At 26.3% G+C, this 17,078-nt stretch overlaps 1 protein-coding gene across 2 annotated transcripts; it reads left to right on the forward strand.

Moving 5' to 3' along the window:
• Positions 1-2,394: 2,394 nt before the first annotated feature.
• On the forward strand, positions 2,395-13,567 carry LOC113556114 (beta-galactoside alpha-2,6-sialyltransferase 2). 2 transcript variants are annotated; one of them, XM_026960873.1, is made up of 6 exons: positions 2,395-2,630; positions 5,225-5,512; positions 8,437-8,762; positions 9,375-9,574; positions 9,671-9,845; positions 11,514-13,567. In XM_026960873.1, exons 2-6 carry the CDS (start codon positions 5,253-5,255, stop codon positions 11,762-11,764), a joined length of 1,212 nt encoding a protein of 403 aa, XP_026816674.1. In that variant the 5' UTR covers positions 2,395-2,630; positions 5,225-5,252; the 3' UTR covers positions 11,765-13,567. The 2 variants fall into 2 exon arrangements, with proteins under 2 accessions (XP_026816674.1, XP_026816675.1); XM_026960874.1 differs by having other exon boundaries at positions 5,305-5,512.
• The last annotated feature ends 3,511 nt before the right edge of the window (positions 13,568-17,078 follow it).

Below are 17,078 nucleotides of genomic sequence, written 5' to 3' on the forward strand. Positions count from 1 at the left end.
TTTTCTTTATATATATAATAATAAAGTGTCAGACCAAACTAAATTATGTTACTTGTATTTATTTATCACGCGCCGGAATGTACCTACCATACCTAATACCTATATTGTAATATAATATGTATACGTGTTATAATATTTTTATAGTGATCGCATCTAATTACTCGTTAATATTGTTTTCAGCGCAAAACCATTGAGAAAATAATAAAATATACTCAGCTGGTTACGGTATTGACGATGCATTAAAGAGTATAATATGACATGAATATAATCGGGTGAACCAGATTATAATCGTTACTAAGGTATTCCGAATTCCGATATAATATATTATTATCGATGACTTTCGGGCAAAACAAACTCAATCAGAAACTCAATTCAAATTTAAGGTGACCCGTCCAACGTGTCCACTGGGCTCTTCTTACTGTTTTTCACTAAAAAAAAAAAATATAGAAGGAGTTGCAACTAATTTAGTCACGCTTATTATAACAGCAGCTAGATGTACCTGTAATAAACTACAGGTATTCGTATATTATCCCCGTGCACTTTGTTGCTCGTACAAAATCCGTGTTGAATTCGGTTGCCTGATGACAACGCGTGTGAATAAATAATATTTTTGATTTTCTGATTTGGTGTATAGATGATATTTCCGACATATCAACTTTACACAGCTGTCCCGCTCAGCGTTATTTTTTTTTTTACTTTTAACGGCAGTATTTTTTAAAATTATTTTTCTCTTTATTTTTGTCCTCTTGGTCTCCTGTCAGTCGGTTTCCACTCGATTGCCGCTTTTATTTTCGCTGAGTTCAGCATCCCTATCACATGCATATCTGAACTATTGGATTATCTGTTCATTCAAAAAATTGGTTATCTTCAGTACTCCCGTCATCTCCCGGAGCTTTTAGTTTTTTAGTTTATTTTTCTACACCAGCATCTCCGTTTATTATCATGTAAAAATATACTAAAATAATGTAAAATAATTTTCAGTATTTTGTTCTTTGAAGATATATTTATTTTTGGATTAATGATGCGCAATCGAATACGTGCTTTTCCTCCAATTGGTTTGTTAAAATCTATACTTAAACTCCAATTGTTTGTGAATTTTGTATAACTTACCAATAACCTGTACAATCCCAATGGTTTGTAAAATGAAATATATATATATAGCTATTAAAATATATTTTTGAACCATTAATACAGATTTACTTATTCTTTGCGTTCTAAATTAATTCACTTTAATTTCCTCTTTAAATATATACAGCTTCATATATTTAAATTTACTGACTATGACAAATAATATAATGCATATATGTTCATGAAATGTAATAATCGTGTATGTAAATACCTTTGAATATATCTTTAACTTTTCTTACTCGAAAAATGTAACTTATAAAAATATAAAATATTTATATATTAATATATATTATAATCTGTACATTTATCATATATCTATAATTTATTACTGACAGTATTCTAAGAAAAATAGTTTTATAGATATTCAAACTTATAATATATATATATATATATATATATATGATATAACTATGTAGATATATCATTATTACGTTAAAATAAACTAACGTAGAAATATGAATTGATTTACATAGCAAATATAAATTAATATTAGGAATACAAATTGAGCATTACATTTTTTATAGCACAAATAATAGTTAACCATTTATTAATTTAAAAAAAAAAAACTAAAAATATAGATATTGTACACTATGTTATATATTTATATGTATTTATTTATTGTTTATTTATAAGTAAATTTTTTCAATAAAAGTACCTTTCTTTATTTCGGTGTAAATAATAACAAAAATAAAATCAACTTCTTAAATTAATGTTACTTCGCAAATCACAGACTTTTCCTATTACAAAAAATATTGTTAAATAGTAGTAAAATATTTTTGTCATAAAAATATAATATAGCAATACTATTACGTTTATAATTTTAAAGTAAAAATATTTATGATATTCGTAAGGGAAAAATAACGGGATGATAATGGTGATATTATTATAATTATTTTGAAATGGCAATATAATTATTATTAGTTATTTTTAAACGATTTTAGATTACCTATACGTTTATCAATTTTTGGCATTGTTGTTGTGTTATTGTAGTGGATGTGCGTGTATGTAAATTAAATATGAGATTGCTGTAGGTCGTGTTATACATTATTTATTAATACATGCATATTAATAGTAGCATCGTCACTGTAACATGAATAACTAATAAATTCATTTATTATTTCTTCTCCCCTTGTATGTTTATAATACACCACCGCGTATTATATGTGCTTGCAGGCCGCTCGCATGTAGTGTCAGATGCGCGTTTCGGATGGCGCAAGTACGGTTTATTGATCCTGCGTACTCTATGCGATGATGCTGTGCTATAACCTCACCACGATGGAAAGCGTTTTTCGGCTTATCATACGCACGACTACCGCATCCGAGTACAGTGCTTTAACATCGTATACCGACGTGGAATTATTACTATTTTACATCGGAACAATGTGCGAATTCCACGATATCATAATATTATAGTCACGTCGTCCATACGTTATACACTAGCGATTAACTGCCAATTAATTCGCGTGTGATTTATATGTACATTGATGCGCACGGTACAGGAGGTAGGTGTAATTACACTATTAACACTTGCTGATAATAATATTACAATATCCACGAGATTATAATACAATTATGCGTACGCGCGGTGCCGTGTGATAAATGTAATTAGAAAAAGTAATTGGAATTCTATGTTTATTTTGTGTCTTGTAAACTCGTCGTCGTCGTAAGACAAATATTGTCGTACATCGTTTTATTTAAAATTTGTATAAATTGATCAGTAACAATTTATAGATTTCAAACAATTAATTTCTGGTCTTGACTTTACAACATGGTCTAATATCCTATATCATCATAGTTAAATTTAAATAGCCAGATGACCGGATAGATACTCAGATGTATCGACATATGAATTTAATTATACTTTAGAACTATGATTGTTAAAATATAAATTTAACCACAGTTAAATAAAGTATGCTTTGATTAAAACAACATTTTTCTTTTTACGCGTATTGAAGTATTACAATTTTGTTCGATGTACATTTTTTTTTTTTTTTTTAACTATTTTCAAATAGTAAGATTTAACCAAAGGTTTAAAAAACGTAAAATAGCAATCAAAAACCGAGGTAAACAATAAAATAAATAAATAATTATGTGGTTAAAATATTTAGTAAAAAAAAATTGATATTATAATATGAAATTTGATTTTAATCTTTTACGAGCATATATTATTATTTATTTCTAACAATTATAAAAAAATGTATGATAATTTTAAATCTATCGTTGTTACACATCGTTATTTTTTAATACTATATATTTATAATTAATAATTAGTAATTACCTTTTAAGTAATGTTTGTGGTACTTACCTATTTAAAAAAATGAAAATATCAGACAATATTATTTGTTATGTAATTATAAACTACTAAATTAGATATCATATCAAAACTCATTGTGTTAAACTACTTATACCGTGAAACTGCGCGATAGGCTTTATTTGTTAGTTATATACATAATACATACCTTAGGACCGACTCAATGCGTTAGCAAAATAGGCAGCCGCCTAGGGCGGCACTAGTTTATAGAGGCGGCAAATTTCAAATAAACCAAAATGATTTAATTATTATATTATTAGTATGTTCATTGTTCAACAAATACAAAAAAAAAAAATACCTAATAATATTATAATAATATTTCGTTTACCGCGGACGCGGTAAATTAGAATTGCCTAGGGTGGCAAAAAACCTAAGGCCTGCATATAGGTAGGTACCTAATTTACCTATATTTACGTGTATATAGTTATAATAGGTATGTGATAAATATTATTATATTTTTTACACATTGTCCAAAATACAGTATAATTTTTACATGAAATCTGAACATCTAATAAATGAGTTTAATTATCTATTGCGTATTGTACGAATTTACCAGTTTGTAAGATCCGTTTTTTCGAAAAATAATAATGAAAATAAATTATGGTATAGGTACTATTAAGATGTAATATAGATGCTATAGTATATAATTAATTATTTATTTAATTAATATAATTATACTATTACGATGGTAATATAATCAATTATTTATTTAATATAGAAACAAAATGAAACAATAAACCACGTAATATTTAGAACTCACTTTATTATTTAAAAAAACACTAATATGACGATAGTTTACGACTAACAGGGATGGTTTCAGAGGTTCTCTCTGCCCCTGTGCCCCCTCCCTGGATACGCCACTGGCAGAGGAAACTAGGCCACTTCCTCCCAAAGTTCACATTTCACAAAATATAAACAATTCCACATGTTTTTAAAGAAATTTTTAATTTAATAATTTAATTATAGCTATAGCTTTTTAAATAAAAGCAGTTTTAAAAAAGCGGTCAAGTACCTAGGTATCTTCTACAAAATCTTTAAGCTATTATATTGTACAGTATGTATCAAGTTTTGCATCGTAGTTTAGTAAGTCATAATAATGGATGTGTTTAAATTGAATAATCTAATTGAATGATAAATCACAATAAAAATACAATTCTATGGTAATGGTCCAACTTTTTTATAATCACAGATACCAAACAATTATTTTAATAACAATTTTAAAATTTAAAAACTTATATCTCCCCTTCTTTGATTATTTTAATAAGTAATAGGAAACATCGACTTTTGACCACCAAAAGTATACAAACTATAGATTCAACTTTCTACCAGAAACCTCATCCATCAAAGCGGAACATATTATTATTTCTAATAGAATAGTAGAAAATGGTCTAGAAATACAAAAAATAAAAAATAAATATACATCATCTGTAAAATCAAACCAATACATTCATCTAACTTATCAAAATCTAGTGTATATAAAAATAAGAGAAATTTAAAATTATAATGATACTTCATACTTAAATTTATTCAGTTTTTTTTATTTATTTGTTGTATATCCGTAAATTTATTACAACATTTCTAAATGATAATTTAACAATAAGCGAAACTAATAGACTTAGTAGTTTATAATAAAATATATAAAAATGTTCTAAATAAAATATATTTATGTTGAGTGTATTTAAATTAATGATCCTCTATCTCCGTTGATCTTTACACTAGATCTATCCCTGGTCACTAATCAGTCTTATCGCTCTTATCTATATATTTTATTAATTATATTTTCAGATAATCACACCACTAATATTCGATCAAAATGCGTTCAGTTGCACTGACAGTATGGTTTTTTTTAAACGTCGTACTTTTAGGCATGTGCGGATACATCTATCTACTTTGGCTACAATATTGGCGTCACATAAGCGTCAAAAATCAACAATCTCAAGAGTTGACCTACACACAACAGCAGCCTTACGTCGAGTATTATGACGAAGGCGATTTCACAACCGCTCATCAAAGAAACGGAAATCCATTAATGCGAATTAGTGAAGCTCTTCTAGATAAGACGGAAAAAATCAGGCAGGTAACATATTTATTATAAGAAATGTTATGGTATACGCATAGAAGCGAATTTAGAAGTTGGAACTATTTCGCAGATCTGTCATAAGAATAATGTTTGGGAAATATACTGATATATAAAATCGTTTCCCTCACCAGTCATTGGCGAAACTAGGTATAAAATATTAGGAGGGCTGCAGCCTCCCAAATAAATACCTAATTTAATTTACTTACTTTTATGCTTTCCAAAAAAACTAGGAGGATCGTCTGAGTTATTTTCATTTCAATAGTAACAACTATAAGAGTACCACTAGATGTCTAGATACTTTTTTGGTATATTAAAAATACTAGGTAACTAAATAGTTTTTTTTTTTTTTGGCCATTTTTAATTACCAAAATAAAACTAAAATATTGTGACCACTGCCGCTGGTCGCTGCCACATTCTCGCATAATATTTATTAGATAAAAATATTATTGTTGAATTACATATTGATCTTATTTCAAAATAAACTTTAATATTTTATATTTTATACAATTTACTTTTGAATAATTCTGTTACAATAATTCTCTACGTCATATTGTACAAGATGTACCTCACTATCTTATGCTTAAATTATTATTAAATCCTAAATAATCAAAACAATTTGGAGGGGCTAAAATACATTTTAAGTGAGCTAAGCCCCCCTAAGTCTTCCATAGTTGCGCCAATGCTCACCGCACAAAAAAAAAATCCGAAATATTGTGAGTTCATTTAAATTTGCAGACTTGGCCTCGATCAGAGTGGTCATGCATGGTTCGGGTAATATAAACACGCCTATATGTTTATAGTTCATACTACACATATTTATGTTATGTTTGTATAGCAATTATATACACTAATACACATACACTTGAATGACAGAAAATATATCATATTATGATGATTATAGTGTACGAGAAAGCAATAAAGCAAAAGCTGTAGGTATACCTATTTATATTATATTTATATTATTTATTTAAATCGATTTTACTTAAAAATAAACTATACGTGCAGTAGGCGATAATTTGAAATGTAATCTAAATTTATTAAACGAATTACGAAAACGGTAAATGGTAATTAATTTTAATACGTTTTCATTTAAATACATTTAAGTGTTTAAATTTAAATTATATTTTTTAATTAAAAGGGTGCAGCAGGAATAACCTAACAAAATTAACTATTCTGAATGATCATAAATACATAATATATATCTATAAACATGGACTTCCAGTATATACATTATACAAACTGCCAAATGTAGTAGTAGACATAAAGCGCCAATATGTAATTTAAAAAAAATAAATTTTAAAACTTTTACCAAATAGAATTGTATTAAATTTTTAATGATTTTTATTTTAAATACTTGTAATTGAAACTCCCATTTTAAATGTATAACAAATTTTCTTGTCGACGTCAACTGTAGCATACTATAGTAATATTATTAAAATTTATTAAATACATACATATAACAAGTATTGGTAGTTATTTCAGAATATTTCTGAATAAACTATTAAACAACCATAAATATTTTTGTAATATGAATACCTTTACTACATAAATTCAATTTCAAAATTACTTTATAATAACTGCAATTTAATTTTTAAACTATATTGGATTGATTTTATATAAAATGGGAAACTACAAATTTAATACTCAATATTCGTAACTCTGAATAAAATATAAGTTAGAAGTACCTATATTGAACTTCTACAACACATTTTTAATATTATTTAGTTAGAGCGATATACTTTTAACATTATACGTATTATAATTTGCTAAGTCTTAAAATAATAAAATCTTAAGTTAACAATTTTAGAAATTTGTAATTATGTTCAATTTTTTTATAATTTAATATTTAACATACTCATAGCTTAAAAATTAAAATATTGTAAAAATCAGCGAGAGAACACAGATGTTTTTACCTTTAATTTTTAAGTTTGATAATAGATAGGTTAAATCTGCAGTCTGATATTTTAAAGTTAACAACACAGAATTGACTCAATTAAACGCAATTTGCTATATTATATGTATTATATGTTTTTTAAGATAAAAACAACAAATGTTGATGTAGCGTCTATTAAACATTTCGAAATTTAACATTTGAGTAAGTATTTCAAAACTGCAAAATAATTTAAAAAATATACCAAATATAATTTATATTTATATTGTAAGTCATAATATAATTGTAAATGTCTATATTTATAAGAACCATTATTTTTGTAACTACAAAAAAATGACAAAACTGAATTTAACGAAATCGTGATATTACCGTTTTTAATTAACTTTTCGGTAGTTATTTCCTAAACACGTATATAAAAAAACTCGTAAAATTACATCGTTTTATTACTTTTTTTTTTTTTTTATTTCTATTAAAAAATGGATAGATATTAGATAAATCCAGATGTCAATTGAAGAATTTTCTAATAAAATGTTCATGAAAAATTAATGTTTTACTGAGAGTAATTTAAATTAAATTTATTTAGATACGAAAATTTGAGATCTTGGATGACCATTAGATTACTAGTACCATAGTTATTTGAATGAGATTATGAATAAATAATATTTTATCTAAATGATTATCATTTGTTTAAATCTTAATCGAATTATATAAACAGTGGTCATTAAAGTATTAAGCAGCTAAACCCATTATCTTTGTTTGTGTTACATTTGTTAAACAATAACTCAAACTACCTACAAACAATAGGTAACTATAATATAGATTAAGTAGGTATGTATAAAATATACTCTAGACAATATAAATTTTTTTACATATTTTTAAACATCGCGTGTAAGTAATTAAACGTTTGTTGTATTCATAGACTGAGTATACAGGTCTATGCCTCTATGGTCGTATTATATAATATAATATATATCGTGCATGTTTATCCGTATAAATTACTGACTTAATGTGTATATATTATTACAGGTTATTTAATTTCAAAAATAAAATTATTGCCCGTCTAAGGCAGGTAATAATGAAGGAGAGTAGCAATTACGGGTCCGTTAAAAACGAGAACCCTTACAATGTTCCGTATAGACCGCAAGCACCGAATAACGTCAAAAGCGACTGGACGTGCAATATGGCTTCTAGTGTGGAGAAATTTAGAACATTAGAAAAAAATGACATTGATCATTTGTTGACCAAAAATATTCCGGATGTACCGCTATTTGACGATAACGAAGTATTCGGCACTTGTGCAATCATATCCAATGCGGCTACACTTCGCAATTCAAATCTCGGACACTTTATAGGTGAAAAATGCAACACATTTTCTATTGAGCAATCACACATAATATAGATGTAGAATATAACAAATAGGTTGTCGGATTATTTTGGTCATTAATAATTTATATTCACACTCGTCCGCGTGAATGAATAATAAACGAGTGTACCTATCGAAATTGCGTAATGAATACCAATAAAGATAACAACAATATCCTATGAATGAAATCATCCATTCGAAGGCAATACTAGAATAAAATCATGGGCTAATATTTTATATAATAAACAGTCTTCTTGTCTTCTAAAAAATACTTTTAAAATTAAACTTAGACAGAGAAACTATAAATAAACTACTAAAAAAAGTAATTAAAGTGTATTTCAAATTCTTATTTGAAAAAACTTATTGATCAATATTTTTTTGAGATTTTTAACTTGACTATTAAAATTATTTAAAAACTAACTAAAGTATCATAATAACAACACTAATTATATATAATACCAATAATATAGTTTATTTATTTTTTATCTTCCAAAATAGCTTTTCAATAAATCATATAATAACGTCAAATAATATGCATAGTAAAATAAAACATATAATATATAAAAAAAAAATATGTAAAAGTTTAATCTTCATGTTTTAGACCAACATGACTTGGTGTTGCGGTTCAATAACGCTCCGACAAAAGGATATGAAAAAGATGTTGGCTCAAAGACAACAATACGTATTTTAAACTCACAAGTTGTCACTAAACCACAATTTCAATTTGTATCATCACCATTATACAAACGGCTCAAACTTTTGATGTGGGATCCATCAAATTACACATCTTCAATTGACGAAGTAATTAATCATACATTAACGAAACTATATAATATTATGTTTAGTTAGTTTAATCGACTTTTTCTTTGATTTAAATTTTTGTTTGTTTACCTTTAGTGGATTAAGAGTCCCGAACATAACTTTATAAACAATTACATATCATTTAGAAAATCTAATCCGAAGTCAAATTTTCATATTGTTCATCCTCAATATCTGTGGCGTCTATGGGATTACATACAAGATCATACTACAGCTCATATAAGACGTAATCCTCCATCTTCGGGATTTTTAGGTAAATATTATAAATTCATAAATTTATGTCTTATATAATACATATATATATTATATTATAATTAAATTCACTCATGTAATAGACAAGTTTAAACAAGTTAACTATATAATATAATATGGAACTAAAAAATGTATTATACGGTAATCCGATTTTTTATTTTTATTTGTACCTATTATGACAAGTCAATAATATATTTAAATAAATAATGAGTAGGTAAACATTTAAAATACTTACTTAGGTAAAATATTTTTTAAAGTATTTTGAATGAATATTCAAATATTTAAAAAAAATGATTTTCTGAATACGTGTTCTAAATTTTCTAATATGTATATTCCAAAAATATTTCAAACATTCACAAAATACATCGAAATCTTTAGTTCATTTAAATCATACAAGTATCTGTAAAATATCATAAAATCCAACCAAATAATAATGACATTATAAAATGTATATCTAATATTTTTTTTACCACAGTGTGTTTGATGCATAGAGTAATTAAAGTAAGTAATTTTTTTAAGTAATTACTCTATGGTGTGATGACGAGCATTAAATAGTTGAAAACTTAAAAAATATTCAACGATCCGTATAATAAAAATTATTAGATAAAAATATATCATTAAGTAGCCGTAGATAATCTATAGTTACAAAAAATAGTTATCTACGCTTAACAAAATAATAATAGCTTAAAATAAACTAAATAATCTTTTAGTTATTTATTCTTTTACAAAAAAAAAATTTCAATTTTAATCAGAATTATTTATATGATTATTAGCATGATAGCAAACAAATATGAACAAACTAAATCTGCTGTTTATAGTACTAAACACTCAGGCTGATATTTGGGTAGAGACATAGGCATATTTAATGTATACTTTTTAAAATATCTGAGACGTCAGATATCCTATACTGTATATATATAATATTATAATGTAATGATGATACCCGCGCTTCTACGATAACGGAGTCTTATCAAGACTATCCAGTCCTCTGAACGACGATGAATAATTTCAAAAAATACGTATAATATCAGAAATCATTATCAAATTCACTCCTCATCATGTGTCACATGACGTGTTAGGCATTATTATCCGTACTATAGCTGTATAATAATTTAATATACATTTTACAATTAACAATTTCACGGGTTTATATAATTTTGGCTTGGTAGTTAAGAAATTTAATTTTTTTATATGGCCCTCGAATAAAAAAAGTTTGGAGACCCCTGGTCTAAATGTCTAGTATAAAGTGTGCAGTACGAAATAATATATATTTTAACCTCTGATGTATCGTGTGTAGACTATACGTTTCAAATAATAGGTTTATTATAAAAGCACAATAGTCTGCAATTAAATACCACATGTTAACACTCTGACACATTCGCTAAATATATATATATATATACATACCTGAAAAGATACAATAGGTATATTTAGATATGATTTCAGTATAAATTCGTCAAATCCTCCAGTTATACTCTATATATACACATAATATATAATAATAAACATGTTCAAACCTTTATACTAATTACCGACATAATGCTACAAACGTACACGGTGGCGTATTATTATAGGTACACCTACGCACGTCCTACCTATATATGAAATACATACATATATATTATATAACTATATGGATATAATACTATGTTATTTTCAATTTTAATAGGATTAGCAATGCTGTTGCCGCGATGCACGGTCGTCAACATGTTCGAGTTCATACCGTCCGAAAGAATGACACACCGATGTCATTACTATCACGAAAAAGTCGACGTGACGTGTACATTTGGGATTTGGCATCCGCTGGCGGCCGAAAAACTCCTGATGCTGACGGCGAACACTATGCCCGATCAGACGGTATTCCACACAGGGTTCCTCTCCATCCCCGGTTATAAGTCTCCGATATGTACTTCGCTATAGTGACTACGGAGTACGGAGACAATATCGTTGCGCACCGTTATTACGATCATTTTATACTATTTTTTATAAATTCGCGTATATACATTATATACAGTCATATATAATATAGGTACACATAACACATATGGTATGACATTGCCATCATATATATGATAATAACCTCAACACGCGTAACTATCATTAGGTACGTAACGGGGATGTTATAATATATATATACAGTATATTGATTCAGCGTACACAGTTATGTTGTCCATATTATAGACTATAGAGCATTCATTTCGTGTTTTGTTAATACGATTTGTACTATGACGTACAATATCCTTAACTGATCAACTTCGAACTTATATTATCTCTGAACAATATTTACTAGTAGATTAGGTAAATAATACAACACGAAGTCTGACGTTGTAATTTTTTTATTATTATTGTAAAGAAACGAAATATTATCTTATAGTTTTTATAGGATTGATACATAATATATTATTAGGTATCTTATATTATAGGTACTACCGTGAAAATGGCAGCAAAATTTTTCTGTATTTCATCCGGTGTTTATATTATTAAAACAATGGATAATGATTAATCTGTTTTGAAAAAAAGAAATGTATAATATTTTATTATATATTGTTGGGATTACTATATATAATACCACAGTAATGGTGTATGCTATAATATTTTACTATTATTTCATCGACATTAAATTATTATATTGTTGTCGTTTTCAAGAGCCATCCGAATTCCGATCTCAGTGTTTGAGTGAAACAATAACTTCTACACATAATGAGTAATGACAATAACACGACCGTGTACGGTTATAATAATATAGAAATAATTTCGTAATATTTTATTCAAAATTACATTTTAATGTGTATGATGGTCAAACAGATTACTCGAAGCGCGCGTGACCTATGGTAGTAAATAGTAATATATGTATACAGCCCGAGAACTATTATTCACTATTCAATCTATATCTAATATAACTATACAGACGTATATTATAAATATTATTATGAGAAAAACATAAATAAGATAACATAATTTTTTGTTGTTATTAATATGCTATACAACTATACAAGCATCTTTTATCTATGCGCACAAATTCACATTTTTTATAAAAATTTTATTATAATTTACAATCTCGAAGTAAAAATTTTGATTATAATAAAGTATTTATCATTACATTCGATTATACAATTTATTTATAAAATAAATTAAGTTTAATTTTAAAATAACGTAACTTATAACTATTATTAGAATATGGTTAGTAAGTACCCAACACAACTTCTATACAATTATAAGTTAACATTAAAAACAAACCTAAAAAAAAATACCAAGTGTGGCTATGTACAAAAATCAAAAAATATGTAACAGTTAGTGCATATTATTTATTAATTTATTCATTATTTAAACTTTAAGTAGATATTTTGTGTAAATTCAATAGAAAATTTTACTGTCTTTAAGCCACAAGGTATAAATCCTTCACATACCTGTATGGCTGTATTATACATTTTTCTCAAAAACTATTTATAAGTTTTAAAAAATTCTGTACAGCCTAGGCGTGTAGAAATCTAATCAAATACCATTTGTGTCTTATAATGTCTTGTCAATATTTTCTAATCAACATAAGGAATAATTATTTATTTAAAATATTTTTTGGAAACTCTTTACGACAAACTATAAAGAACATCAAAAAAACCTTTGTGTATAAGGTGTAAGTTAGTAACAGAATAATTTCATCTTTCATTTAGGTCATACAATATTAATTTTTGTCAGCTCATATTTCTTATTGTATATAACATTTTACAGTGTGTATTTTAAAAATAAAATAATTTTTTTTTTTTTGAATTAGTGTGTCTTAAAATCGTAAATTTTTATACATCTAAATAAATATAAGAATATAATATGTACGTCCCGAAAGTATCGTATCGAGAAAAAATGTATGCCATTGAGTTGAAATTATCTTATGGATAACTATATTAAAAATCTGCATTTAAATGTATTGATATGTTACAGTTTCATGGAGATACTTAGGGTAATACGGTACTTTTGGGACATACTATATGGACATTAATTCATGGTCATTGATTGGGTAAATTGTAAATATTGTTTTAATTTAACGAAAACAAAATAATATTAAATTATTTAAATCTATAAACTATTTACTTTCTACCGCTTCCTTCATAGTTGTTAAACAGTAATAAAAATAACAAGTGGCATGTTGCCAGAGGAGCTGATGTCATCGTATGAATGTATCGTTGTAATGAATAGGAGAGGCGAATGCGAACACGTACACTATATAGTTATATACTTTAATCTTAGGTATATGTTTAGTCTTTCTACATTATGTTCGTTAAACATTTTTAGTATATCGTTGTTTTAATAACTGTTTTTATTCTAAGATGCTGTTAAAGATTTATTAAACTTCTACATTATTTATATTGATTTATATTAACGGTTATATTATAGTTTTAAAAGGCATATCTAAACTTGTATAACAATACTTGGATATAATATATACTCGTAAAGTATAGTTTATACATATACTGCAGTACTGCACGCATCACATACCTACCTACGATGATGTCATTCCTATGTACACTTCATTAGTTTCAATGCTCAGTACTCAGTTTATATAAAATCGTTTAGTTGAATAATATAGCCACATTTCCACAATAGCCATATAGATACTTTTTAATATTTTGGCAATAATAAGATTTAGACAATAATTTATTGTTAATTGTTACAATAATTTGTTACAATTAACAATAATTAACGAATAGGTTTAAAATTTGAATACCCATAATGAAAAAAGGATATTATAGGTAATAGAAACTAAAAAATAATAAATGTTGTAGACAATTGTCAATAGTGTTATAGCGTTTTTAATAATTTTGGATAGTAGCGTTTGCTAGAATAATGGATTGGAAGTTGGAGCACTTGGAACAGTTGGAACAATACAATTACTTTAATTACGAATATGAGCATATAATAATAATATTGTTAACTGTTTGACTTGACACGTTCATAATGAAAGAATTGTTAAATAATATTGTATAATAATATTATATATATAATATGTATTCGTATAGTGGTAATCAAATATGTCAACACACACGAATGAAGGGATTTCCTTAAAAATGTATTGATTATAGGAAGGTATATATAGACTATAATACCTACTCATCAGCGCCATTATGGTTCACTCTAGTTTTTAGTGTAATTCAACTCCGGAAATAATGAACAATATGTCTAGGTATAAACACATATACGATATACTATATCATACACATTTATACAGTGTAAACTGTAAATAAGGGGAAACACGTTCTGGGTATGCCGGGTATGGATACATTAACATAATATTGTCACTACTCACTGTATAGTCTATAGGTCTATAGAGGCCGACGATAGACATTTATTTAAAAAAAAATCGTTGTGATATTGTAATTCTATATCATATGATTTATAAAAAATAAAAGTTAAGTAAATACTACACACAGGCTAAAAATCATCTATTATAATATATTGTATTAAACAATTGTAAAATATTTTATTATTTATTTTTAAATTTTATTAACATAAACCGGCTGCCACAGTAGCTATTGGTTGGTATCGACAATATTAAACATAACTTAAATATAATACTTTATGATACGTTATGCATAATTATAATAATATCTTGTTGAGTATATAGTTTGGTGGCAATGAAAATATTATTTTGTTATTATTAATACCTATAAATTATATACATTAATATAGAAAAATGTAGTAGGAGATTAAATCATAAATTTAATTTTCATTATGACGTAATGAAAATTTGTAGTAATAGGAGTATGTGCTTTTATTTCTATTAACTACCTACGTATATTAAATAACATTAGCATCTAAGCTAAGTAACAAATTTGTATTCATAAAACCTGCATAGAATAACTTAGGTAGTGAATAAAAACTAATTTTGAATAATATTTGAATTTCTTGTGAAGGAACTATTGGTTTCTTAATGATGTATAACAGGTACCTACTTTTTTACGGAATAATAAAAATATTCAATTTCACATCTCTATAATTTATAAAAGTAATTACTAATTACACATATTATCCTTTAGAAAAGACTTTTTTTAATTTTCTAACAGTCTACCAAGAAAGTCATTGCTAACAAAACGCTAGAAAAAAATATCATAATATTTTATAGCTATATATTAGAGCAAATGGTCGCAAAAGTATCTCATATTATAACTTTATAAGTTGTTATAAAAACTTAAATTTTCGTTACTATTATATTTCTATTAATTATCATAAAATTTAAATTGATACGAAAAATAAATATAATATATTTTATAGTTATTTTCTTTAGTTTTATAGAGTTGTAAATGTAAAAGCTGTTATATCCGAATCACAATACATATATATTATATAGTTTAATAGCCGCGATAAAGGTCATTACCGTTTTCAGTTTCATAAGTGAGGGAGATATCGACAGTATCGACTGTAAGAGATATATAAAATATAATGGAAATTATAATAATATAGGTTTGAATAATAAATAATTGTGTATCACTTCTACTCTTTAGACTCGAGCGTCTAGACCTAGAGGGACATGTTTAGTGGGCATTAAAATTGCATTAGACATAATAATATAAATGCCTAACACATCTAAATTCATAGTAAAATATGTTTAATTTATACCTATTCGATAAGCTATATACATAATTTACAAGAAAAATTTACAGTAACATAGAGACATAAATCATAAAATAATATTATAATTTTTATCATTATACTATAACTATTGGCAGTTTCATTTATTATTGCGATATAGTTACGATTTTGTAAATATATTTGAAATCTTAACAATATTGAAAAAGACAATGTTTTATCATGACAGCATGAAAATAAGACTTCGCGAAAACCCAAACCACAATTCGTCCGTAATCGACTGCTGTATGAACTGACCGATATATTAATTAACTAATGATGGCAATAAGACATTAATATATTTAATGATTATTGGTTTGATATACGGTTTAATGAATCAATCACAGGGCCATTAAATCGTGTAAAAGGGATTCATTAAAATGTGTTTAGTGATTGTTTATGCATTCCGGCACTACTATAATATTACGTCTTTTACGTGTACATTATACGTACGTAACGTGTGGGTATCTATTTGTTGGTGTAGAAACTGTTTTCTCTAAGATATATATATATTATAGACAACTACCACTACTACTTATACGTTTACCGGGAGGCGGCAGAGATCGACACGTCTACTACACAGTCAATTATTATTATCGAACGGGTAGCTACGATGTAT

This window comes from Rhopalosiphum maidis, chromosome 3 (genome assembly GCF_003676215.2).
Source record: "Rhopalosiphum maidis isolate BTI-1 chromosome 3, ASM367621v3, whole genome shotgun sequence".
Lineage (NCBI taxonomy): Eukaryota > Metazoa > Arthropoda > Insecta > Hemiptera > Aphididae > Rhopalosiphum > Rhopalosiphum maidis.

Coding starts and splice junctions, on each gene's coding strand:
- LOC113556114 (XM_026960873.1), top strand. CDS start 5,253: ATGCGTTCAGTTGCACTGACAGTATGGTTTTTTTTAAACGTCGTACTT. Junction 5,513..8,436: donor GATAAGACGGAAAAAATCAG/GCAGGTAACATA, acceptor ATATTATTACAG/GTTATTTAATTTCAAAAATA. Junction 9,846..11,513: donor TCCATCTTCGGGATTTTTAG/GTAAATATTATA, acceptor CAATTTTAATAG/GATTAGCAATGCTGTTGCCG.